The sequence below is a fragment of the Apis cerana genome, linkage group LG8, assembly GCF_029169275.1.
Source record: "Apis cerana isolate GH-2021 linkage group LG8, AcerK_1.0, whole genome shotgun sequence".
NCBI classification, from domain to species: domain Eukaryota; kingdom Metazoa; phylum Arthropoda; class Insecta; order Hymenoptera; family Apidae; genus Apis; species Apis cerana.
In genome coordinates this window covers 11,312,048-11,338,136 of record NC_083859.1, presented here as the reverse complement: position 1 = coordinate 11,338,136, position 26,089 = coordinate 11,312,048, and the positions used below count along the sequence as shown (strand labels likewise).

The following is a 26,089-nucleotide window of genomic DNA, read 5'->3' as shown; positions in this document are numbered from 1 at the left end:
GTTGTGCAATATTTGTTTGAATTTTGAAATTTATTATCATTTATCGATTGATATCGCTCAAGTATATTTTTATTTCGATAAAATCTGATATCCAATTGCAACAAAAAAAAAGTGATTTATTTGTATTATTATTATTTTTCAAATTATTTATATCTGTACTTCTGTCTTCGATTGATTTTATTCAATTTCTCAAAATGTCAATTTTAAACAATATAAGTTGAATTCCTCCTTCAATTTAAATTGATTAATTTTTTTAATTCTTTTAAATAAAACAAAGTTTGTAAAAGCTTGAAATATTGATCATAATCAATCTATTTATTATTAAAAGTGATCTTACAAAAAATTTACTAATTAAATTATTAAAGAAATTCTTTATTTTTATTTCATTGACATTAAATATTAATATACATATATATAATATTAATATAATATTTTGCAAAAATATGTTGTTTTTTAAATTACATTCGCTAATAATGTAAGTATGTGTGTGTGTGTGTATGTATATCAATAATTGAATGCAAATTCATTTGAAAATGAAAATTATATTAAAAAATTATTCTTGAACAATTACTTTCAACATTCATATTTTTAATTAAACAGCGAGCGAATAGTTCACTCAAAAAGCAATTAAATTATTAAATTAATAATATTATTTCATTTAATTTTAATTTTAGAAAAAAACTTTACAAAAAAGAATAAGATTTAATAATTTAAGCAACAATTCATGTTTTTTTGATATTAATATTAAAATATAATAAAAAATAAATATAATAATAAATAAATAAAATATAATAAATGGAAATATCTTCTGAACAATGATATTGTATTCCATTAATGATAAATGTACTACTTAAAATAACGTATATGCAATTTTTATATTTTTATATTTTTTTTAATTTTTGTTTTGTGTTGATTATAATATTATTATTAAAATATATTGGATAAAAGTAATACATATAATTTTACATATTGCATTTTTATTAAAATTATTATCATAAAATATAAGGTACTTCAACATCATCAATAGCGAGATCGTCAAGCATTTCTTCAAGAGTGATTTGTGGACAACTAGGATCAGATAACTCATTTGTATCTATTGGAATTGTCTTCATGCGATCTTTAAAAATATTTATATTTTGTCTCATTTCTGGATCTTCTTCAATATCTTCCAGAAACTCATAGTAATCACTAAAATATAGATTATAATATAATTAGATATAATAGATTATAATATAATTTTAACTTTTAAAATATAATTTAATTTAATTATAAAAAAAAGAAAATTTATAAATTTAAATTTAAAATCTTCTAAATTTAAAAATTTTTATTTTTAAATAAAAAATTAATTTACTTATTATCTGTAATCATATTGTCCTTATCTGATATCATATGTTTCAATTTCCAAGTTCTCATTCTGCGTCGCGCAGTTCTATCATTTATATAATTCTTCTTTGTTAAAATTATATCCGGGACTAAATCTTTATTTAATATTTCGAAATTTTTATCATTAATATTACTATCATTAAGAGCATATCTAAAAATAAAAATAATTTTTTAATTTTTAAAATATCAATTATCTGAAAATAATAATTTACCCTATTATCTAAATTATTTAAATAATTTAAATAAATTAAATATAATAAAATATAATAAAAATATATATAATTAATAAAAAATATATAATAAAAATATATATAATAACTAAATTATTTAAATAATAATTATTATCTAAAATAATAATTTACCCTAAAGCAGTATCGCCAGGTTTTAATATATGACCAAGATGAGTGCGTGTATGAATTAAATTATCATTTATTCCTAAATCACAACTTCTGACTAACCATACATCTGCTATTACATGCTAAAAATAAAAAAATTAATTAAAAAATAATTAATTGCTTCAAAGAGAATATTACAAATTTTTTCTTTTAATAACATTCTTTTAATAATATGATATATTAATCTTTAAATTATTTAATATATACCTTATCTGAAATAGTTCCTTGTCCAGGAAAAAATTTTCTATCTTTAAATTTTATTTGTTCAATATCCATTACTGTATATTCTATTAATTGTTTTGGATCACAAATACTATTAAAAGCATGTCTCCAATAAAGCGAAGCATTCAATTCTGCAACTAAACAAATAAATAATATTTCATAAATTAAAAATTTGAAAATTTTTGAAAATCAGATAAGAATAAGAATATCAAATTTTAGGAAATTATGCCTACTTTGCCCAGATGATACATCTATTAAATGTATGAAATTTGTAATCTTATATACTAAGCAAATCGAATTTATTCCTCCAAGTTGATGACTCAGTTTTCTTGGAAGACATACTATACTATCTCTTGATATTGGGACTATCTCCACGCTATTCAAAAAATTAAATTATACATATTAAATTCAATTTATTGTAATTATTAATTTATATGAAAATCATAAATGAAAAGAAATAGTATAAAAATAAATTATGAATTAAAAGAAACCATTATAGTTTATTTTATTTTTACATTCATGAAAAGAATAATTTTAAAAAAAGAAGAAATATTTATTTTAAATATTCATTAAATTTTATTTTCATAAAAATGTTGATTTTATCTAATATATTCTTATTATATAAACTTAATATTTCTTTATTCATTTTTTTTTCAGTAATTATTTAATCATAATTATTTTTACCTGTATGTAAATTTATAATTATAAATGTTACTATGAATATCATGTGATATTAATTTTTTAGAATGGTCATATCGACAAGGTATAACACTTGAAAGAAAATCAACCATTTTGCGTGCTGTTGCTTCGTTTGCAAAAAAAAAATCTAAACCCTCTATAAAAATTATTTAATATATAAAAAATTATGATTTCTATACTTTATTTTAATATTTTACAGTAATTTAAATTTATTACCATGAATAGGTTTTATACCCAAAGTATGTTCATGTGCTTTATATTTTAATATTAGTTGCTCTAAATAATAAAATGTTTTTTTATTTGTTGCTCTTTGCCGTACTTGTACCTATTAGAAATAAATCATAAATATTTATAATGTATGAATTATTTTCATTCTAAATCATTATTCTAAAGAAATTTAATATAAAATCTTACCAAAGCACGCCAATAATCTTTTGCTTCTGTTCGATGACAATCATTACACATTTGATGATTTATTGTGTATTCAACTATAAATACTTGTTGAAGAACTGCTCCTCCTATTACTTCAGCTTGTACTGTTAATTTTACCTAAAAATAAAGTGTAATAATATAATAATTTTTGTATAATAAATTATTATACAAAAGGTACCTTTAATCTCATAGAATGAGGTTCTGTCCATACAAATCCAGCATCAATTAATTTTACACGATTTAAACCTTTTAATTTTTTTAAACATAATGTTAATAATTCTCTAGATTCTAATGCTGCATGAATCCATTCTCCAGGAGGTTGTAAATATCTAAAAAAGTAAAAACTTCTTAAGTTCTATTTAATATTTATTTCTAATTAAAAAATTTTTCTAATTAAAAAAAGAAATATAAATTATATGTATATATTATGATAATATATTGAGATTTATTAGAATAATATATTGAGTATTTTTCTATTTTATAACTTAAAATATATAATTTAAAAAAAATGATTAAAAAATTTAATAAAAAAAAATAAGAAATTTAATAAAGAATCAATTTCTTTGATATATTAATTGTTATAGAAAAATATAATATTTTATAATAACATAAATTTATTATGTATATTATTAAATATTTTTCAAATATTTTCATGTATATTATTAAATATTTTTCAAATATTTAATGTAAACATTACGACTAATAAATTATGCCAATAATCACAACAAAATTATAAATTATAGCTAAATTTAAACAAAAAAAACATGTAAAAATATATTATATATTAATTTTGAATATATAATAAATGATATATTGATTTATCAATATTTACTTAAATATTTAAAATACATTTATTTATATATTTATATATATATATTATATATTAATATAATATATAATTATTTATATATTAAATATTTAATACATAAGAATTAAAAACTAAATAATAAAAATATTATATATAAATTATATTATATTACCTTTCACAACCTTTGCAGAAATGAATTGTTGCTTGCTTTGGAATATTTTCAGTAACATCTACTTGAGTTCTTAAACATGCCACGCACATATTTGCTGGATTAGGTTCAATACTAATGCCACAAATACAACATAATCTAAAAATAAAATCAGAATATTCATATTTTTTTAATTTATTTCAATTTTGTTTTGAAATTTATAAATATAATAAATTTCATATTAAAAAAAAATTATCAAATTTACTTATCCTATATAAATTTTACAATTGTTGAGGTTATATTTACTTACATCATTGATTTTTGTTGAATTGGTTCATTTAATAATTCCATTATTGATACTTATTTTTTTATATTTTATAAATAATTTCGTTAAATTTTAAAATTAAATTTATTAAATTAGAAATATATAATAAAAATAATCACATATACATTAACTGTAATCACGTGTAAATTAGTACTAACTTCAGGTTTAAGATACTATTGAATATTTAATTAAATTATTTGTTAAATTATTTTACATTTTGAAATTTTTATTTTATTCAGATTGAAATATGATCAATTTTAATTTTAAATTATTTTTTTATTTTTTTAATAACATTAAATAGAAATCATAATGTATTTAATATTTATTGTTATTAAATTGACATTGCTGAAAAATTGAAATAAAATTGAAAAAATTAAATAATTAATAATTTTAATTTTATATATTTTTATTTTAATTTTGATAATACAATGTAAATCTTTAAAATATATGAATAATTGAATAATATTAAAAATAATATAATTGAAAAATCATAAATGAATCATTTTAAAAGTGTCTTATCTAGTATTGACAAAGTTTATGACGTATTTAAAAGAAGCTACTTTTGTCACTACCATTGTAGTATGTACTGTGTACGATCAAGCGATAAAGGAAGAGCAGAGTGAGAGTAGATAATATGTTCATTCTATTATTTATTCTTCGTTGTTGATATATTTTTATTATCTACAAATTTATTATGAAAATGAGTAATCAATTTTTCAAATAAACAGTTTGTAAATTTGATACAATATATTGAAGTTAATTAATGTAAAGTAATTGACAAATATTAATATTACAACTATATATTATTATAACGTATGTATTTTATATATGATATAATATATAAATGTTAAATTGTTATCAAAAGTATCAAAATTGATATTTACATATATATACATATTTTAATTATTTTTATTTTTTAAATTTTAGATTTATTAATTATAATATAGCAAAATGGCACCAGTGCCTTTAGAGGGTCATCAAACACCTGTAACTAATAATATTCCACAAGAAGGAAATCGTGGTGGTTCTATTTCCCTTGGCATGCTTATTGATTTCATTATACAACGTACTTATCATGAACTTACAGTTTTAGCTGAATTGTAAGAAAATTTATATATATTTTTATATTAAATTATATTTTATATAAATATAGTAATTCAGATATGTATTTAAATAATAGATTAAAAAAAAAATATGTAAATTAAATTAAATAATAGTGATATTATGTTATATAAAACAAAAATATATAATATGCTATATAAAATAAAAATAAAAAATAAAAATTATAAAATAGAAAAATAGAATTAATATATATGATATATAAAATATATTTACAGATTACCTCGAAAAACTGATATGGAACGCAAAATAGAAATTTACAACTTTTCAGCTAGAACTAGACAGTTATATGTACGTTTATTAGCATTGGTTAAATGGGCTAATAGTGCTTCCAAAGTTGATAAATCTGCAGTATGTTAAATATTAATTTTATTTTATATTTCAATATAATTATATATAATAATTTATATTTTGATATAATTGATATATTAATAATAAGAAAATAAGAAGAAATTTTTTTGACAGCATATAATGGCATTCTTAGACAAGCAATCACTTCTTTTCGTTGATACAGCTGATATGCTTGCAAGAATGGCCCGTGAGACATTAGTACATGCAAGATTACCTAATTTTCATATTCCTGCTGCAGTGGAAGTTCTTACGACTGGAACATATAGTCGTTTACCAGCATGCATAAGAGTAATTTATAATTTTAATTTTTTTATCGATAATTGTATAAATATATTAGTATATTTATATAATTTTTTTAATTTTAATTAAACTAAAATATTTATATATAAGTTATATTAAGTTATATTATGTATAAATTTATGTATGCACATATATATACTTATTTTCATAGGAAAGAATTGTTCCTCCTGATCCAATTACACCAGCAGAAAAAAGAAGTACACTTCAGAGATTGAATCAAGTTATTCAACATAGATTAGTTACTGGAAATCTGCTTCCACAAATGCGTAATTTAAAAATTGAAGCAGGAAGAGTAACATTTCTTGTAGAACAAGAATTTTCAGTATCACTTACAGTAATGGGAGATGGTCCAACAGTACCTTGGAGATTATTAGAATTGGAAATCTTAGTTTCAGATAGAGAAACAGGAGATGGAAAAGCTTTGGTGCATCCATTGCAAACTCGTTATGTGCATCAAGTATTATTTTTTCTAGTAAATTATCATAATTAATTCTTTCTATTTAATATTAAAATAAATGATTTTAATTGCAAGGTGGTGCAATCAAGATTAGCAGAAAGTTCAAATCCATTATCAGAAGTTTATCATATTTTACATTATTTTTGTCAATCACTACAATTAGAAGTACTTTATTCTCAAACATTACGGTTAATACGAGATAGATTGGATGATCATATTCATGTGGATGAATATACACCAGGAAAATGTCTTTCAGTCTCATATTGGAGAGAATTGACTAATAAAGATCCTCGATCAGAATTGGGCTATAAATTAACAGTGCAGGTGGACCAACATGACCCTGCAAGACCTCTTGCAATAGTACATATTCCATCTTTAGGTAGCAAAGAAAGTGAAATAGCAGACAGAGCAATTAGGTCAGATCAATTATCAATGGAATGTTTATTAGTGCATACAATATATGTACGTACTAGAAGTAGATTATTAGATTTAAAGCAAGAATTGCAAACGATGTTGAAAGATGTTGAATGTACTCTAGCTGGTTCACCTGCAATTCTCTCTGTTCCAATTTTGCAACCTTGTTTAAGAGCAGAACACTTATTAGTTACTGTTGATACACATACTGGAATGTTGCAATGTCATGTACCTCAATATGAAGTTCCGTTGATTCCAGAATTAACTACTGCTTTAAATGGCGATCATTCTCGCCTTCCGACTTTAATATCAGAACTTAGGTAATATTTCTTCAATTTTTACCTAATTTCATATTTTATTTTGTTTTATTTTTTTTTTTTTTTTTTTGGTATTTCAGATTTTGGATAACACAAAGACGATGTGAAAAAACATTACAACATCTTCCAGCAACTTCTCATGAACGTTTACCAGTTCTTCTTCATCCTGATCATCCAATATCAAAAATTAGTAGACATCGGATGTTTATTCAACTTCATCGACATCCTACAGTTATTTTAATAGTGGCATTTAAAGAGAAAGAAACTTCACCATGTGAAATTGAATGTTCATTTTATCTTGCTGTAGTAAAGCATAGTTCTATAGAGGATGATCCCCATGATGATAGTATTGAAACAGAAATTCCAAAAATGTATTTAAAAGTTCAAAGTTTAATTGAATTTGATACTTTTGTCATAACTCATGGACCTTTTACCAGTGTTGACAATGGTCAGTTTTTAAATTCAATATAAAATTTAAAAATAATAATGTTACTATATTTTTATTTAATAGAAAAATGAATGAAGTTGTATTTAATGTATCACAGAAACTCCTGAAACAAGTAGTTTAAAACGAAGAAGTACAGGACCTAGTGGAAGATCTGATAGCAGTGCTACATTGCAAAACAGAAGGTCTAAGCAACCTGCATATTTTATTCCTGAGTTAGCACATGTGGTTGCACTTTGCGATGAAAGGATACCTTTTGTAACATTAGCACAAGAATTGACTAGAAGAGATATAGCTCATCAAGGGCTCCAAGTAGAAGCAAATGCTACTGCATTAGTTTTAAAACTAGTTCAATTACCTGCTCCTTCTGCAGGAATAAATACTAGTTGTGCCTGGTATGCTCTTCTTAAAAGATTACTCAGTGTTTCAATTAGAGTTCAAGGTAAAGGTATGGCTAAAACATGGATGGCTGAATTTGTATTTTATGGTAGCCCATTATCTAGTAGCCATCCAAAAGAACAAGGTAATATTCAATAATTTAAAGAAATAATATTATATATATAATAAATAAATAAATAAATATATATATAAATATTCAAATAATCTAAATAATGTCTTTAATTAGGATTGCGAAGACCAGTGTATTTCCAATATGAAATGGGAACAGCAGATACTATTTCGCGTACAGTAGATGCAATACTTAATGATTGGGCTCAAATTGTACATCTTTATTTAATTGTACATGATTTAGCAGAATATTTTAAAATGGGTAATTTAAAATTTATTGAAAAATAATATTGATTTAAAAATAAATTATATATATAACTAAAATCATTAATTTAGATGTTTTGTATTATAGAAAAATATAATCTGCGCAATATGGTTACTATAAAATTATATAATTATAGTAAGTTAGTTTTAACTTATGGTCCTAATCGTGGAGCTACTGTTACTGTGCAATGGAGCACCAATGACAAAGCATTTAAATTGATATTTGGAAAAAGTAAATATTATTTAACTTATATTAATTAACTTATATAGAATATTCATTTTAATAATCTTATATAATTTCTTATTATTTCATTTTATTATTCATATTATTTTATTTATTAATACATTATATTCATAATTTCTTAAATAAATTATAATCAATAATTTTTTTATAATATTTTTTATAATTTATAATATATAAGTTATGTTATATAATATATAAATTTTTTAATTTATATAAATTTTATTCATATGTAGGTCCAACTAGTACTATTACTAATGCTCATTCAATTATGAAAGAACAATTGGAAGCTCATTTAAATAGACACAGAAATTTAGCTCAACTTATACATATTCTTCATGAAACACTTCAACCTCTTACATCAATTAGCAAATTGCCTATAATTCCACAACTTTGTGTTTATAATTCGGTATGATATTAATATTATTTATTTTTATTAAAACTTATTTTATTTCATTTTTATTCATTAAATCTTGTATATTTATTGTTTATAAGTTTTATTATATCTTTATAGAGACCTCAAGTGCCAGTACAAACTTTCACTATTATGCCACAATGTGTAACTCTAGTCAGAATTGCATATCAGGGTATGTATTGTTTAGAACTTCGTCTACGAGGAAGTGGTTTAGTGAGCTTACGGGATGGAGCTTATAGCCGTTTTGATAGAAGTTACGTTGTAGATGAATTTACTCCTACACAAGGTCTTAAGGTATTAAGATTTAATTTATTTTAGAATATTAAATTACATATTTTTTTTTAATTTATTTTAATGATATAGAATATGATATAATAATATTTTTAATAACTTTATTTTTTTTTTTTTTGGTAATTATACAGGCTTTTTTATCTAAATATGTGGATGAAAGTGCAGTTTCTCGTAGAAGATCTCAATCAGAGGATGATAATCCTCCTTCTCCTGTAACAATGGATAGCGATGGAGGTAGTGGAAGTGGAAATGTAGGTTTTTTAAGTCATCATAGAAGTGGACCTCAGTCACCTGCACAACAGAGAGATGGATTAAGGTTTCATCCACCTTTGACTCCACCTTCTGGTAGTAATCCTCATACTCCAGCTAGTCCACATACTGCTAATATATCACAGGTAGCTCTTATATTAAATTATATAAAATTCGAAATGAAATTTTTTTCTTAATTTTCTTTAGAATTTTTTTTAATTTTTTTTAGACAAATCAACATCAAAGTTTTGGAAGTAGTCCAGCCACTTCTTTCAATTTGGCTTCACCACCATCATTACCACCAAATACACCTAATATGTTACCACATCCTTCACCAGGCTCTGGTTTAGTTGCTAACAGTCCTTTAAATCCAATGCATGTTCCTAGTCCAGCTGGATTAATGCCAACATCTTCACCAGGACCATGTAGTAATGTTCAAGTGGGACATTCTCCTGCAGGATCTTTTATGCAAACTGGTAAAAAGTTATTTCTTATTATATGAGATGTTTTACAATTATAATAGTTTTGAATTATATAAAAATTTCTTTTATATCATTCAAATATTAATAATTAGTCAAAATTATAACTGATCTATATATACATATTTATATTAATAAATGTAGAAATATCAATATTTTTTTATCTTCTTTTCTAGGTTTTTTTCGTTAAATTTTATTATTTTGCTAATTATTAAATGCATTGAAATTTTTTCATTATGATTATTTATTTAGGACACATAGATGGAAGTCCATTTCCATCTTCACAAAGTATGGCTTCTCCAGCAGCCTCTAATTGGCCAGGATCACCTAGTGTGCCTAGACCATCCCCAGCACGTCCTACACAAAGTCCGGGACATGCACTGCATAGTCCTCAAGCCTCTGATCATAAAACAGGGACTCATATTTCAAGAGTACTTCCACAACGTTCTTGGGCAGGTGCTGTACCTACACTTTTAACTCACGAAGCTTTAGAATTGCTCTGTTGTCCTTCTCCACACCCTTCTGGACTTCCTGGGCCTGATCTTTCACCGCTTGAAAGATTTTTAGGATGCATTTATATGCGCAGACAATTCCAACGATTCATACAAACTGATGAATGTGTACGAATTTTATTTTTTATTTAATTGTATCTTATTTTAGATAATATAAAAGTTATATTTTAAATCATTTTATAGTTAACAGCAGTAAATAGTACAGAACCAGGAGTTGTACATTTCAAGGTAGAAAGTTTACAATGTCGAGTTGGCTTAAATCCACAACATTTACAATCTCTTCATATAAAAGTACAACCTCTTCCAGATCATAAAGATCAATGGACACTTGAAGAATTACAAGTAATTCATAATTAAAATTTTAAAAAATATTATTTCCTTCTTTTTAATAATTTTATAATTATTAAATTCTTTCTTTTCACAGATCATAGAAAAATTTTTTGATACAAGAGCAGCAATACCACCATATAAACCAAACACACTCTCTGGTTTTGGTAGAATGTTAAATGTTCCATTTAATGTGTTGAAAGATTTTGTACAAATTATGAAATTAGAATTAGTACCTGGGTTAGCACAACAACAACAACTTAAATGGAATGTACAATGGTGTTTAAGAATTCCTCCTTCTGGAACTCCAATTGTACCTACTGGCATGGCTGCTATACTAGTTTGCAGAAATAAAATTCTTTTTTTTGTATGTATATATAGTAAAATTTTTCAAAATTCTATTTTGAGATAATATTTATATATTTAAATTTATTATATTATTATTTATTATATTATATTAAAAATATATTAACTTATTATTATAATTTATTTTTATCATAGTTGCAAATAACAAGAATTGGATTACCATATCAAGGAGAAACACCATCACTTGTTTTACCCCTAGTTTATGATGTTAGTACAAACCTAACACAGTTAGCAGAAAAAAGGGATCCAAGTCCAGCTTCTGCAATGGCAGCAGCATCCTTACAATTAAAAAGATTTGCTGAATATGGTGCAAATCAGTCTGAGTGTTCTCTCTTTCCTGCAGTTAGGGATTTACTTGCCAATTTGACTCTTCCTTCAGATCCTCCAGTCATGTCTCAGGTAAATATTATATTTTGAAATTCGCAATACATTAAATTGGAAAATTTCATTATCATCCATTTAATTTACAAATATTTATAAAATATTTGAATAATTAATAAAAACATATAATATATATCAATGTAACATTGATAAAGATTTATTAATATTTTCAAAATCATTGAATAGTAATTTCATAATATTCATTTGGCTAAGTAAAACGATACTAATGATAATTTTTTTTAATTGTTAATTGCATATGAAACAATAAAATATTAATGAAAATTACTATTTACAGGTTCCACCAGCTGGTGGAACACCAACACAACAGATTCAAAGTCCTGCAATGCAATTACATTCTCCTATGGCTGGAAATCAAGGTCCTCCACAGGCACCATATGGAATTCAAGGTATGCCTCCAATGGGCATAATGGGTGGACCACCTCAATAGGACATGCTTTACTCTCCTAACCCACTCAATTTACCGAATCAGTCGACTTGGATCAACTGAAACGTATTGTAATATCTATTTTAAGAATATATAGTGGGGAATTGTAGGAGAGTTATTTCATCAAGAAAATTTGTTTTTTAAAAATTCATACTGTAATATTATTTGTAAAAAGAAACTATAATCAAAAAATATTGTTCATACAAATTTATATAATTCATACATTATAGATATTGATTCTTAGATTAGTTCTTAGATTTAAGGATAGATGGACCAAATTTCATTTTAAAATAATTTATTAAATTATTGCAATATTTACTTTCAATAAATTCCATCTATCTTTTAATAATTTTGTATTTTTACATATCTATGTATTGCTATACTCAGGATTTCAATTGCAAAGAAAGTTATATTTTCAATTTTTTATCTATAGTACAAATCTCATGATATTGAAGTATAAACTATGAAAATATTAATTATTTATAATGTTTTGTATTCTGTAAAGAATTCAATTATTAAGTTTTTTTCAATCAATCAATTGACATTTTTTAATTTAGTAAAATGTAAAAAAAATAATTATGACAACTAAAATATTCTTTTCATTACAAAACAGTGACTGTGATACTAGTACAGATATAAAGTAAATTTTACGAATAGATTATAGAATAATAATTTAAAATTATTCATATAATAAATATAATTCTTACATATAATTTAAATTTATATTATCCTTTATAAAACATATTATATTGTGTATGCAAGTATCTCTTTAATAATAATATAATAAGAGCATTTCAAGTGCTATTAAAAATATACAAATTTTAATATTGTGACTATATGATTAGACATTTTTAATAATAATAATATTTTTTTTTTCATTTGTTTTAAAAAATTAATGTATTTATTACTGAATACTATATTTATTTTTAAACATTTATTATTAAAACAAAATTTATTAATCTATATTGATTTTATAATATAATCTGATATTGATTTTATAACAATATGATTTTTATAACAGTATTTAAAATATACAATTTCATTATTTTTAAAAAAAAATTAAAATAATTATTCTTTATGTGCAAAAAATATTCACAACATATTCACAAATTATTAAATTTTTAAAAATAATACTTTATTAATTATTTTATTAAAGGTACTTTAGAATTATTTTAAATAATATTGAAGAAATATATATTCTTATATTCTATATAATTATAAAAAAAATCATTTATTTAAGATTTTAAATTTTAAATTTATTTATGAAATAAATTATCTATCTATCTATTTTCTAAAATAAATATAATTTCTATATCATTATGGAATTTTATAAGAACAATTGTAAGATAATTTCTTCTTTGATTATTTTACTATTTGTTTAATAATGATATGAAATATATGAAATATTTTCACTGATAAAATATTTTTTATTTTATAATTTATATTTTATAATTTTTTTTTATAATTAGAAGGAGTTTTATAATTAGAGGAAAAAAATTATCAAGTTTACAAAGAATACAAAATCTTTATCACGATTCTTGTACATTATAAAACAATGTAAAATGTACATTATAAAACATTACAAATTTTTATTATACATTTTAATTATCTTAAGAGGAAGATTATGTGTCGACTATACACATTAATGTATATATAATATAGTATATATAATATAACTTAATAAAATAATATAATGTAGTATTTTGTATTAATTAGTTTAAATATATGTATATACAAAGTAGTTCAACGCAAGCATGTGTAATTTTTTGTATAAAATGTTATTCTTAAATTTTTTATTTGGTTTTGTACTTTATAGTTTGTTTTTAAAATTAAACAATTTTTCATAAGATTAATTTTTTCATTAAATTAATAACTATTGAACATTTTCTTTGAAAAAATGAAATAATTGTGAATCTAAAAATTTTATACTTTAACTATTAATCCAATCCAATGATTTAATTCATAAATTTAAATTATTATGAAATATGAGAATTATTTAATTATTATTATTTAATTACTTAACATATTCAATGTTATAAATTTTTTAATGAAGTAATAAAATGTAATTAGATAAATGATGAATATATCCTGGGTTAGTTTCAAGTAAGTTTAAACCAATGATTCGCTTCTGTGAAGAAAGGAGCCAAGAAGATATGAAGAGCTCACTGTTAGTGTATGAGGTCAACAGCAGCACCAAGAAGTTAAAACTGCAAACGAAAATGTTTTTTGCGCGATATGAACTGACAAATGATTGCGTGAACTGCTCTAGTTCGTTACATTATAATTACAATAGACTATTCGCAGAAATAATTTTACAATATATAAAAATTTTAATAAATTATAATATAAATGTATAAAATCTATTTTATGAATACATATATTTTTTATCAATTAATAATATTATTAATATACAATATTGAAAATCAAAAATATATTTCCAATATACAAATATTATTAAAAATAAACAATTAATTACAAATTTTAATAACATTTAATCAAATATTCAAATGTTAATAATTTGAACTTTTATTTTAACATTTATTGTTTCAAATTTATTCAATATTTATAGTAATACTGATAATTTTAGTTATATAAAAAATTATCCTCTATTTTTTCTTAATTTGAAAAAATTTTTAATATTATTGAAATATAATTAAAATAAAATAAATATTAGCTTTATTTTAATTCAAAAGCAGTCTGAAAAAGAAACGCTTAATCTTCTATGTTTAGTTGAAAACATAAATACATTTTCATTGTTGTTAGTTCACCAAGCCTGTTTCGACGATACGTCGATGCAAGCTAAAAGAATGTTTTTAATTTAATTTTTGAAGAAAATTTTTATAACTTCTTAAAAATCTTATCTATTCAAAAAGATAATATTTTTTAATTATCATCTCGTAATCTTACAAATTTATATGTAAATAAATATTCCAACGAAATATTTTTTTATAAATTAAGAGGCATCAGTGAGAAGTGCAAGCCTACCATGTTGCGGTCGCCAATAGCAGCATGCCAAATGCAGAGCTAAAATAATAACCAAGATTTCGGCAAATGCTAATCCAGCCGCAACGCCGATTACTATAGCTGCATTTTCTTCAATTGTCCTCATTATTGCATTATAACAACCCTGTAATATTTATATAATATTTATAAATTTTTAATAGTTTTTGTATATTAATTTATTAAATTATATTAAATTAATTATAATTTTATTATAATTCAATTTTTTTTTAATATCTTCTAACCTCCTTATAATAAGAATTATTAGAAGTAGGACTAATAGGACAGGATGGATCCTTTAAAACAGTGTTCTCTTTTATACAACATGCTTCAGGTACAATTTTATCTGATGTCCAATTTGTGTTCTCTCGAAAATCCAAGTAATTTTCCACTCCACAACAATGTAACTAAACATACAAAATATATTTTTTTAAATATATAATATATAAAAGTTAATAATATTTATAATTGTAAGTTTTATTAAAATTTATTTATTTATACTTATGAATTGTAGCATTTGTTTATCTTTAAATTTTCTTGATTAATAAATCATATAAATTTTTAATAACCTGTGTCATTATACCATCCCAAGTTACTGTAATTGTTTCTGTTTTATCAATGTTATTGGCATAATATTTGATTGTAGATTTGAGAAAATTTCTTGTACTTTGTTCAGCCTAAAAATCATAACAAATAGAATGATATAAATTTTTATTTTGTATTAAATTTTATTATTTTAAATTACAATAAAAAAACTCACATCTCCTTTAAGGCCAAAAGCCAAACCTACTACAATACATTCCAGGATCAAAACCACAAGAATAAGAACACCATACTATAATTAAAGACTTAATTATATCATGTGCTATTAAAATTTAATTTTTTAAACCATAAAAACTTACAATACAAAGAAGACACCGAGATTCAAACATTGCTCCACAATATCCAAGAAAACTGACCAAAAATGTCAATGCTCCTGCCAAAATCAAGATATATGATATTATCCTGATGACATCCGCATCCGTTTTATTCTATAACAAAATAATCTAATATAAATTTATGATTAATTATTTAATAATATCAAATAATTATTTTTAATATGAAATTATTTCTTTATTATAAAAATTTTAATAAAATTTCTGATTTATTTTTATTTAAGTTTAATACAAAATTTAAAATCTTAAAATTTTTAAATAAAATAATATTACATATACATATACAATAAACAAAATATTTTATATATTATTTAATTTTATACATAAAAATATTAATGAATTTTCTCATTGAGAATATATAATATAATAATTACAAATACGAAAATGAAAACCCACACGATAAAAGTTTACGAATAGAAAGTGAACTTCTTAGTATATGATTCAATTAATTGGCAACACTTTCATATTCATATTAACGAAGAGAGAATTTATTAAACAATATTTTTTAAACAATATTAAACAACATAGCTGATAATTTCTTATTTTTTTGTAATTATTTAATATAATAATTTATGAATAATTTTATAATTTAATTAATAAAGTGATATCGAATAAAATTTTTCTACATAAAAATTAATAAAATTAGAAATATTACCTTTTTAAATTAAAATTTAAAATATTTTTTTAAAATTTACCAGAATGTCTGATTGATCGAGTTTGCCGATGAGATCGGCAAAAGAATTTCTATCGGCGAAGAGCCAAACTCCAACTGCTAATGCAGCACCTCCTGCTACCTATAAATGAACAAATAATTAGCAGTTCAAATGTAAATAAATTTATTTATTTACAAAAATTTAAAAATTATTATTACATAAAAATGTAAAGTTACGCGTTATAACATATTCAAATTTTTTATCTATAACTATATAATATTTTCATTATAATATAATAAATATTCAATAAACAATTATTATTAAAACAAATATTATAAAAACATTTTATGGAATTTTATATTTTAATAATAATAAAAATTAATTTATGTGTATTAACATATTTCTTTAATCCTTTCTTCCTACTTACGAAAAAAACGAAATTGAAGAAACATAGAAAATACTTGGCACACTGTGAAGCACAGCCCATTTTGGCTTGTTCACTGAAATATCTGCAACTGAACAAAGTAAATATTGTTCAACAGTTCCGTATAAACAATATTATAACATATTCTATTTTAGTAATAATTTATAGAGTGTTTATGATTTCGTTGTTTATGATAAATTGTTTTTTTATATATATTACATAAAATATTTTCTAACTTAACAAAAATTTAATATAAAATTAAATATACATATATAAAAATTAAATCTCACTTTAGGAAAAATAAATTTTTCAGAAAAGTTTTTATTTTAACTATCCATCCAGTTTTACAATTTTATTCTTAATTAATTATAACTATTAAAATTAAATATGATAGGATTATATAAACTGGAATTCAATTGGTATAAATCTAAATCAAGAATTAATTAAAATTTCAATAATCTACTTTAAAGAAAACAAAAACTTGTATTATTTAAAACATCTTTATGCAATGTTCCAGTTTCTCAATTAAGACGTATTTCTCGTTGAAATCATCGTAGGCGGGAAATAAAGAGCTGCGAAAATTGGTCAAATTAAACCGAATTCTTGTTAATTAAGAATATGTCCTTCTATTCATAGTCGAATATATCATCTCTTAAAAGATATTTTAATACATTTAATTTTATTATGACGGTTGCATTTTACAAAAATATTTCTATACATATACATATATAATACGATATAATCGTTTATATGTAAATGTAATCATTCCTAATATTCAAAAAATGATTTCAAAAAATGACTTTAATAATCATAGTTATTATTATTTACAATTATTTACGAATTCATCAACTTCGATATCAAATCTCGTAAAGAAAAAAGTTATACAATAATTTCAATATAACCTAAATAAAATATAAATCTTAATAAAATATAAATGTAAATATAAGAAAAATATACATATCATTTTGCAAAATTACAAACATATAGAGACATATAAGTACGCGAGAAGTAAATGAAAGTGACATATATAACAGATAGAAAAAGAAGGAAGAAATACAGGAAAAACAAACGCGATGCGTACTTTTATATAAATAATGATCTTTATACATATATGATGTAATTGCAAGAACAAGTGATGTAATAACAAAATGTGTATTGCACGAAGAAGTTTTGATTTTATATAAACAATTTTACGTATTAATATCATAATGTTCATTATTATTATTAATATCCATTATTTAAATAAAGACATCGTATAATACAAACATATAATGATTCGTTTTAATTTAATGGAATATAAGTTGAAATTATAAACATTTTGAATAATTTTGAGATTCAAATGTCAACTTATATTGTTTGATTTTTAATCATACTAAAAAGATTAAAAAAAATTATTAGTCTTATTATTAAAAATTAAAAATATTATATCAAATTGATATCATAAAATTGATATATTTTTAGTTTTAAATAAATAAAATAACATTTCGTATCATACATATGTAAAATATTTATTTATAATATTATAATATTTATAATATATATAATATTTATAATATTTCTGAATAATGAATGTTATTGAATAATAATTTTGATGATAAAAACGGTTAGAATGTAAATATTAACGCATATAGTTGTATTTATTTTCTAGAGAAATAGAAACGAATCTTGAACATCTGAGACTTATGACCTTGAAGATTGTCTTTTATTCGATGTAACAATTGACAATCCGGTTTCTTCCTCTGCTAACATTTCATGATTCGTTTTCATATCAACGATATATCACCACTATATAATTTTTATATTATATTTTAAATGTATCACATAAAATATGAACTTGCAATGACAATGAAAGACATTGTGATCATTCATCAAAGAAATTCATTGCTGGTAATTCCTCTTGCTTTAAATATTTACAACATTTAAACTTATTATTAATTTTTTATTTATTTTAAAAATTCACTCGAAATTTCAAAATTTGAAACTTCGAAACTTCCAAAATTCGAAAAATTTCTAGTTTTATTATTTTTTCGATTCGAAAATACATATATAAAATAAATATTCTTTAGTTTCAAGAATTTCGAGAATTTCGAGAGTTTCGAGAGTTTCGAGATGTCATGAAATTTTCGATTCGAGTTTTGCGAATTTAAAAATCACGTTTCGATTCATACTTGTACTTTACATGGCAAGATATTTCAGAATCAAAAATGTGAATTTCTTTTCCACCAAATGTTATATGCTCGACTGGTAATATTAACAGCTATTTGTTCGGCATTTAATCCGTTTAATTTTAGCGGTTCAACGAGTTTGACAACTTTCAATGATGACGTAACAACGTACCCGTAAATGTATCGTATCCTCGTTGCATAATACACGCAAATATGCAAGCTAAGAATGCACTTGCATGAAAAATTCGTCGATGAAGCAATCATAATAATTTATTCTAATAAATCCAATGTCTTTTTAAATGCAACTTTTCTCATATATAAATCAAATGTATATAAGATATATTATTTGAATAAGTAATTCTTAACTTTAACATTGCAGTACAATCTTGAAGATTTGTTTTCAATGATTAAGGAACAATAAGGAAAAATAGAACACTGAGTCATTTTCGACATTTATTGCATTTCAATTAAATGGAAAATAAATATTTCTTTTACATCTAATCAGAAATAAGTGGAAACAATATTCCTTAAATGGAAGTAAGATTTAAACATTAAATAAAATAAAATCTATTTATAAAAATATTTCATTTTTCTATTATTTGTTTTAAACCATTTTTAATTTTCCACAACTCTTTAACTTTATTCATCATAACATGAGAAAATATGATGATATTAAAATATATGTTATCTTCACGTTAAATATTATAAAAATTATAAATAAAATAAATTGTATACATATATAGAAATATAAAATATTATTAAAATATAATGAAGATTATAGAAATATAATGAATATGAATTGATCACTGCTATATACAGCTGCAAATGCAATAAGCGTAAAAAAGACTTGTAAGTTGCAAACTGCAACCTTCTTGTAAGCAAGCAATTGGCAAGGTAAATTCTCGTTCAAAGGACAATGACACGTAGAAAATTAGGTCACCAGACTTGATCATACCCGGTCAACAGGTCGCTTTTCTTTTCCCTTAATCGTTACTTTCTGCTTTATTCTTATTGGATTTGCAATACAAATATAATTACAAATATTATTAATTACAAATATAATTAGTGAAAGATATTAATACAAATATATTAATATCTTTCACTTATTTCTTATTTTTTTTATTACATTATTAAAAGATAATTATAGCAATATGGTATGATTAAGTCCATTGTTTGATATTTTTTTTATTCTTTTCTCATAAAAATAAAATCGTATAAGATAATTAAATCATCGAGATAACTAGAAATAAATAAGTGATTTATAAAAAATAAAATTCTAACAAGTTATTTTAAAAATTATGTATATATTAAAAAGAAGAAAAAAGAATATATAAAAAGAAATAAAGATTCAAGTTTTCTCATAATGACATAATTTTCTATGAATTTACTCCTACGTGGAATATCCAAGTAGGTGGTACATCACATGAATATTACGTGAACATAATCCATTATTAACACCATTAATTATGTAAAATTCTCTCTTTTGTACGAGTTTCGTGAGAAATAGGCAATACACAAGAATGCGTTTACGAACATGTATTAAGTGCATCATTGTAAATATAAGATTGATTTAAAATCTATTTTTAATTTTGATTTTTATTTTAATTTTATATATTTTATATTTTTATTTTTTATTAGAAGATATAATTGTTTAACATATATACAGATGTTAATATTCAAATAATAAAATAATACTCTTCTAATTAATTTTATATATTAAATTATAATGTGTTATTATATATGTGTGGATATAAATCTATTCAATAATTAAAAAATCTAATTCCTGTATAAAATCTTAATTTTATATTTTAATAAAATAATTTTGTTTACATTATAATAAAATAAATTTTATTAATATAAAAAAAGTAATTTATAGAATAATTTATTATTATCAAGTCAAAACTGCGAGATAATAATTAACTTTTTCTTTCATATACGTTATAGATACAAATATAATCATACAACAATATATTTATTAATTTCATTCAAACAAATAATACATACAAAATATCTTAGGAAATTACAACTTCTATCTGGGATTACGATTTTTGAAATTATTTAAAATTATTCGAAATTTTCTCCATCTCTGTATTCGCTGTAATTATCACATATTAATTATTCCAATTATAATATGAATAATAATTGAACAATCACGAATCAACCGTGAGAAATATTAATTCATCGTTTCGATCGCAACGAGGGACGAAACTATCGCAGCAAAAGGGAGAGGAAATCAGCTGAGCAGCTCACGAAATAATCAGGAAGCTATTAGACCGAGTTACATCGCGGTCCCGTTGCAAGTGTCCGCTTTAGCTTTCCTATCACTGTGCTCTAGCTGGTAATGTAATACCAACTTTTATTATTAACAATTTCTCATCGATTGATTGATCGAATGATTATCGAATGATTTAAATTTTTTGTTTCGAGATATTCGAGATTTTATATTTAACGTTAAAATTCAAATGAGAAATAAAAAATTATTTGATATAGTATATTGATAAAATTTATTGAGGCACTATATTGCATTGTTTTCTAATCATTTTTGAATTATGTGAATTAAATCGAGAAACGTGAAAAAAATTAATAATATTTTTGAAACGAATAACGATTGATTTTAAATAAATCTTTTTTAAAGATTATTTTACAAATTAACTTTTACTTGCTGAGCCATGGAATATCCTCAGTCATATATGATATATATGATATATATATTTATTTATTTATTTATTTATTTATTTATTTATTTATTATTACTAATATTTTTGAATTTTAAATACTTTTAAATTTACATATTATAATTAGATGTAAGATTAAAATGTATAAATGAACGTTATTAATACGAAAAAGATAAAATTATCTAAAAATATACTTATTTACTTAATACTATACACAGTAATCATTAAGGATTTGTATCATTTTAAGTGGAAATAAAATATAAGATATACCATATATCATTTTTTAAAATCATATACTCATGAAATTGAAAATTTAAAATAAAACATTTTCATAGATAGAATAATCTACTATTTTCTACTATTTAAAGTTTAAGCAACTTCTAAAAGAGAAACTCGTCAAGTTTTGTTGACTTAACGGTATTGATTCCAGGTCATGTTCAGTTAATGAAAGTGTATATTGTATAGACATTGTATATTGTATAGAATAAGTAAAAATATTTTCTTTTTTGTATTAATCTTTTATTCTTAAAAACTAATAAAAAGTTTCATAATAAAACAAATAGAATTTTACAAAGTGAATTTAAAAATTCTAAATCATTTAATTATCCTAATTAACCTAATTAAATTAAGAAATTTAAAAAAAAATGTATAATCTATAATTTGTAATTTGTGAATTTAATATAATTTTATTTATATTAATAATATTATTTATAATGTTTTAATTATAATATTTTATTATTAATTGGAAATTTTTCTATATTTTTTCTATTAATTAAATTTTTTATTACAAAAAAAGTTCATAAATAATTCATAAATCAAATCGATTTCATCATTGTTTCTTTATGATAAGAATTGAGATATCAGATTTAAGATAATTTTTTTTATTAGAGAGTTTTAAAATTTTTTACTACAAAAATTACATCAATTTTTTAGTTTAATTTTATCCTTATTTACGATTTCAGTTTGAAGGATCTATTGAGGTTATCTATATACATATAGTAATATTTTATGGGCATTTCTTGAAATGCGATATATTTGTGCATTTTATAAGATCAAACAAAACTACTCTTTATATATATGTGATATATTTTCATTCAAATTAATTTGAACACGTAACTTAAGAAGGGCATTGACATCATAAAGTGCATGCCATGTGTCGTCATGGATACGCAATTCATCACAAAAGTAGATTTTTCTTTTCATCCCTTATCATTCGCATTGAACATTCACTATGCATAAACTTTTAAAATTTTAAAAATTTTCGAAAACTTTAACTTATAATATGTGTATATACCATTTAAGAGTAAAACTTTTGAAAGAATATTTTTCGTAACTGTGTTGAGAGTGACTGTCCGATAGTAACTTTCACTGTCCAATATCACTTACTGTTGAATTACAAGTACTCTCAACGTAATGTCCATTTACAAAAAATACTCTCGAAAGTTTCACTCTTAAACATTTGTATCTTCATATAAAATTTTCTTTAATGGTTGATCATCCGAATACAAGTAGAATATGATGATAAATTTAAATTTAATTTTTTTTATCTAATATTAGTCGAATTATTGCTGAATTATTGAATCAACTGAACTAAGATTAAATATTTTATTACATACATATCTATATTAAAACTTTTTATTATAATCAAGACAAGAAAGAGGAGATACAAATTATTGATATATTCATGTTATGTAACATTTTATTAATCGAAAAATTTTAAACTCATAAAAATTTATTTTCTTTTCAATTTTACTATAAAAAAAAAAGAAAAAGAAAAGAAAATGAAAAAAACAAATGATAATTCAATATTTAAGAAATTATATTGCTTAAATGCTGTTATAAAATAAATTATAATAATATTTCATGAATAACGAATATAATATGTACATTATTATTTTTTTATCTAAATTTTTTTTCCCTAAAATCATTGATTTAATTCTGATATAATAAAATATTAATTAAGAATGCTTATATTTTAATAATATATCAAAAAACAATATATCATTTTTATTATCAGCAAATATTCATTATAATTAAAAAAACTTATTCATTTTAATTAAAAAATATTGCTATTACTATACTATGCTATTGCTATACTAAATATATTAAATTAAATAAATTAAATATATTAAATTAATTGTTCCCGTCAATTTAATTATAACTTAAAATATAATTAGCAATAATAAATTAAAACAAAATAATTTTTTAAATGCTAAACTGTAAAATTAAAAAATTATTAAAAATTATCAACATATACAAAACAAAATATTTTAATGATTGTAATATAGTAATTTATAAAAAAAAATACTATGACATATTTTTTTATTTCCAAAAAAAATAAATATGTATATGCATAAATATAAAGATAGAAGATAAAAAAGGCAAAGAATAGAAATAAGATTAAAAGTAAAAAGAGAAAAAAAGAAAAGAAAAATAAAAAAGAAAAAAATTTTCAAAAAAGAAAAGTGTATTTCGTTATAAAACAAATATAAAACAATTTTAATTATAAAATTTGATTATCAAATTAATTTCGATTTTAATATATTATTATGAAAAGCAAAAAGAAAACGAAATGAACATTTATATAATATAAAAATATATTCTATTTCGTGAATTTATTAAAATTTTTATACAAAATATAGGATTATAATTATATAATAAATATAGGATTATACAAAATATAAGATTACAAGATTTGAGATAAAATAATATAAGATAAAATAATAAAAAAATAAAAACATTTCAATATAAAAAATAATAACAGTATGAAAAAAAAATAATAAAAATATAAAAATATTTATTTAGAGAAAATATTAATTAAATTATAGTATATATATTTTAAATAAAATCATTTTATAAATTTAATGAATCAAATTTTCATTTTATTTCTAACAAATCATAAAAATCAATATAAAAACATACTTGCGATTTAAATTGTAATTTAAATATGTGTCAAGTCTTTATTTATACACGATAAGTTGGAATTGAATATATTAATATAATTAAAAAAATTTTATAAATTAATTTCATGATTTCGAATCATTTTGATCATAAGATAAAATTAAATTATTACATCATTTTACTTAATTTTAATTTGACAAAAATAATAATAAATTCATAATTGAATAAAAAATTAAGAATTTAGTTAAATAAATAAACAAATATTATAATAAAAAAATTAATGATTATATTTATATATTATATATATTTATATATTATATTATATTTTTATCATAACATTAGATATTTTTTTCATTTAATTTATATAGTTATACATAGAGTTATATATAGTTATATATAGAAAAATTAGTTATTTTAATTCTTGATTTTTTTAGAATTTCATAATATTTCTAACACAAATAATAAATATTGACTCATTTTAAATACAATTTGATAATTTGTAATTTGATATGTTACGCAAATATGCTTCATATGTATGTATATGGAAAAACGAATAAAACATATAAAAAGTAAATTTAAAACAAAAATAAAAAAAACAGTAATATATCTCTTTATAAATTAAAATAGTTTTTATAAAAATAATATTCAAAATAATAAATAATATTCAAAGTAAGTATTAAAATGAAAATAATTCTTAACTGAAAAAGAGATAAAGAAACAACCAAAAGAACAGATGACTTACGTTTATGATACAGCACCTAAGATTCTTTGGTAAAAGATTCCAAGAATTAGCTTAATAGAAATAATACACTTCACACCACGTCACTATTTATCATCATTATAAGAATAATAGAATCAAATTGTAATAAATTTATCGACTTCATTCGTACTAATAAATTCTTTAAAATATAAGAAAAGAAACGTCGTCCCCCTATGCTGTTTGCCGCGCATCTACCACAGATACCTGTCGCGGTAGTCTCCTACCAATGGCGGCTTTACTGTGATAGGAGCTCTGTTGGCTAATCAGTAGTTAGCATCTCAAAT

The 26,089-nt window shown here is 21.5% G+C and overlaps 3 protein-coding genes across 6 annotated transcripts; 1 reads left to right on the top strand and 2 right to left on the bottom strand.

Annotated features, from left to right (window-relative positions):
• Nucleotides 1-870: 870 nt before the first annotated feature.
• LOC107999962 (60S ribosomal export protein NMD3) lies at nucleotides 871-4,824 on the bottom strand. Of its 2 annotated transcripts, XM_062078963.1 has the most exons (11): nucleotides 4,398-4,824; nucleotides 4,112-4,246; nucleotides 3,310-3,460; nucleotides 3,114-3,248; nucleotides 2,916-3,024; nucleotides 2,685-2,835; nucleotides 2,234-2,376; nucleotides 1,986-2,137; nucleotides 1,746-1,861; nucleotides 1,352-1,534; nucleotides 871-1,188 (listed from the first exon to the last, which is right to left on the bottom strand). In XM_062078963.1, exons 1-11 carry the CDS (start codon nucleotides 4,436-4,438, stop codon nucleotides 993-995), a joined length of 1,512 nt encoding a protein of 503 aa, XP_061934947.1. In that variant the 5' UTR covers nucleotides 4,439-4,824; the 3' UTR covers nucleotides 871-992. The 2 variants fall into 2 exon arrangements, with proteins under 2 accessions (XP_061934947.1, XP_061934948.1); XM_062078964.1 differs by lacking the exons at nucleotides 2,234-2,376; nucleotides 2,685-2,835 and having other exon boundaries at nucleotides 4,398-4,585.
• A 151-nt stretch (nucleotides 4,825-4,975) lies between these two features.
• Nucleotides 4,976-14,044, top strand: LOC108000037 (mediator of RNA polymerase II transcription subunit 14). 2 transcript variants are annotated; one of them, XM_017060172.3, is made up of 19 exons: nucleotides 4,976-5,225; nucleotides 5,340-5,512; nucleotides 5,750-5,882; nucleotides 5,997-6,170; nucleotides 6,334-6,639; nucleotides 6,715-7,373; nucleotides 7,451-7,818; nucleotides 7,916-8,338; nucleotides 8,441-8,584; nucleotides 8,675-8,818; nucleotides 9,064-9,236; nucleotides 9,342-9,536; nucleotides 9,665-9,928; nucleotides 10,012-10,258; nucleotides 10,514-10,881; nucleotides 10,957-11,115; nucleotides 11,198-11,467; nucleotides 11,602-11,865; nucleotides 12,176-14,044. In XM_017060172.3, the coding sequence occupies exons 2-19, from the start codon at nucleotides 5,364-5,366 to the stop codon at nucleotides 12,293-12,295; spliced, it is 4,560 nt and encodes a 1,519-aa protein (XP_016915661.1). In that variant the 5' UTR covers nucleotides 4,976-5,225; nucleotides 5,340-5,363; the 3' UTR covers nucleotides 12,296-14,044. The 2 variants fall into 2 exon arrangements, with proteins under 2 accessions (XP_016915661.1, XP_016915660.1); XM_017060171.3 differs by having other exon boundaries at nucleotides 12,143-14,044.
• Nucleotides 13,798-26,068, bottom strand: LOC107999960 (tetraspanin-1). Of its 2 annotated transcripts, none has more exons than XM_062078968.1 (9): nucleotides 25,788-26,068; nucleotides 17,308-17,395; nucleotides 16,923-17,021; nucleotides 16,195-16,323; nucleotides 16,053-16,127; nucleotides 15,862-15,969; nucleotides 15,538-15,699; nucleotides 15,278-15,419; nucleotides 13,798-14,499 (listed from the first exon to the last, which is right to left on the bottom strand). In XM_062078968.1, exons 2-9 carry the CDS (start codon nucleotides 17,365-17,367, stop codon nucleotides 14,474-14,476), a joined length of 801 nt encoding a protein of 266 aa, XP_061934952.1. In that variant the 5' UTR covers nucleotides 17,368-17,395; nucleotides 25,788-26,068; the 3' UTR covers nucleotides 13,798-14,473. The 2 variants fall into 2 exon arrangements, with proteins under 2 accessions (XP_061934952.1, XP_061934951.1); XM_062078967.1 differs by having other exon boundaries at nucleotides 13,798-15,091; nucleotides 25,788-26,042.
• Nucleotides 26,069-26,089: the final 21 nt, after the last annotated feature.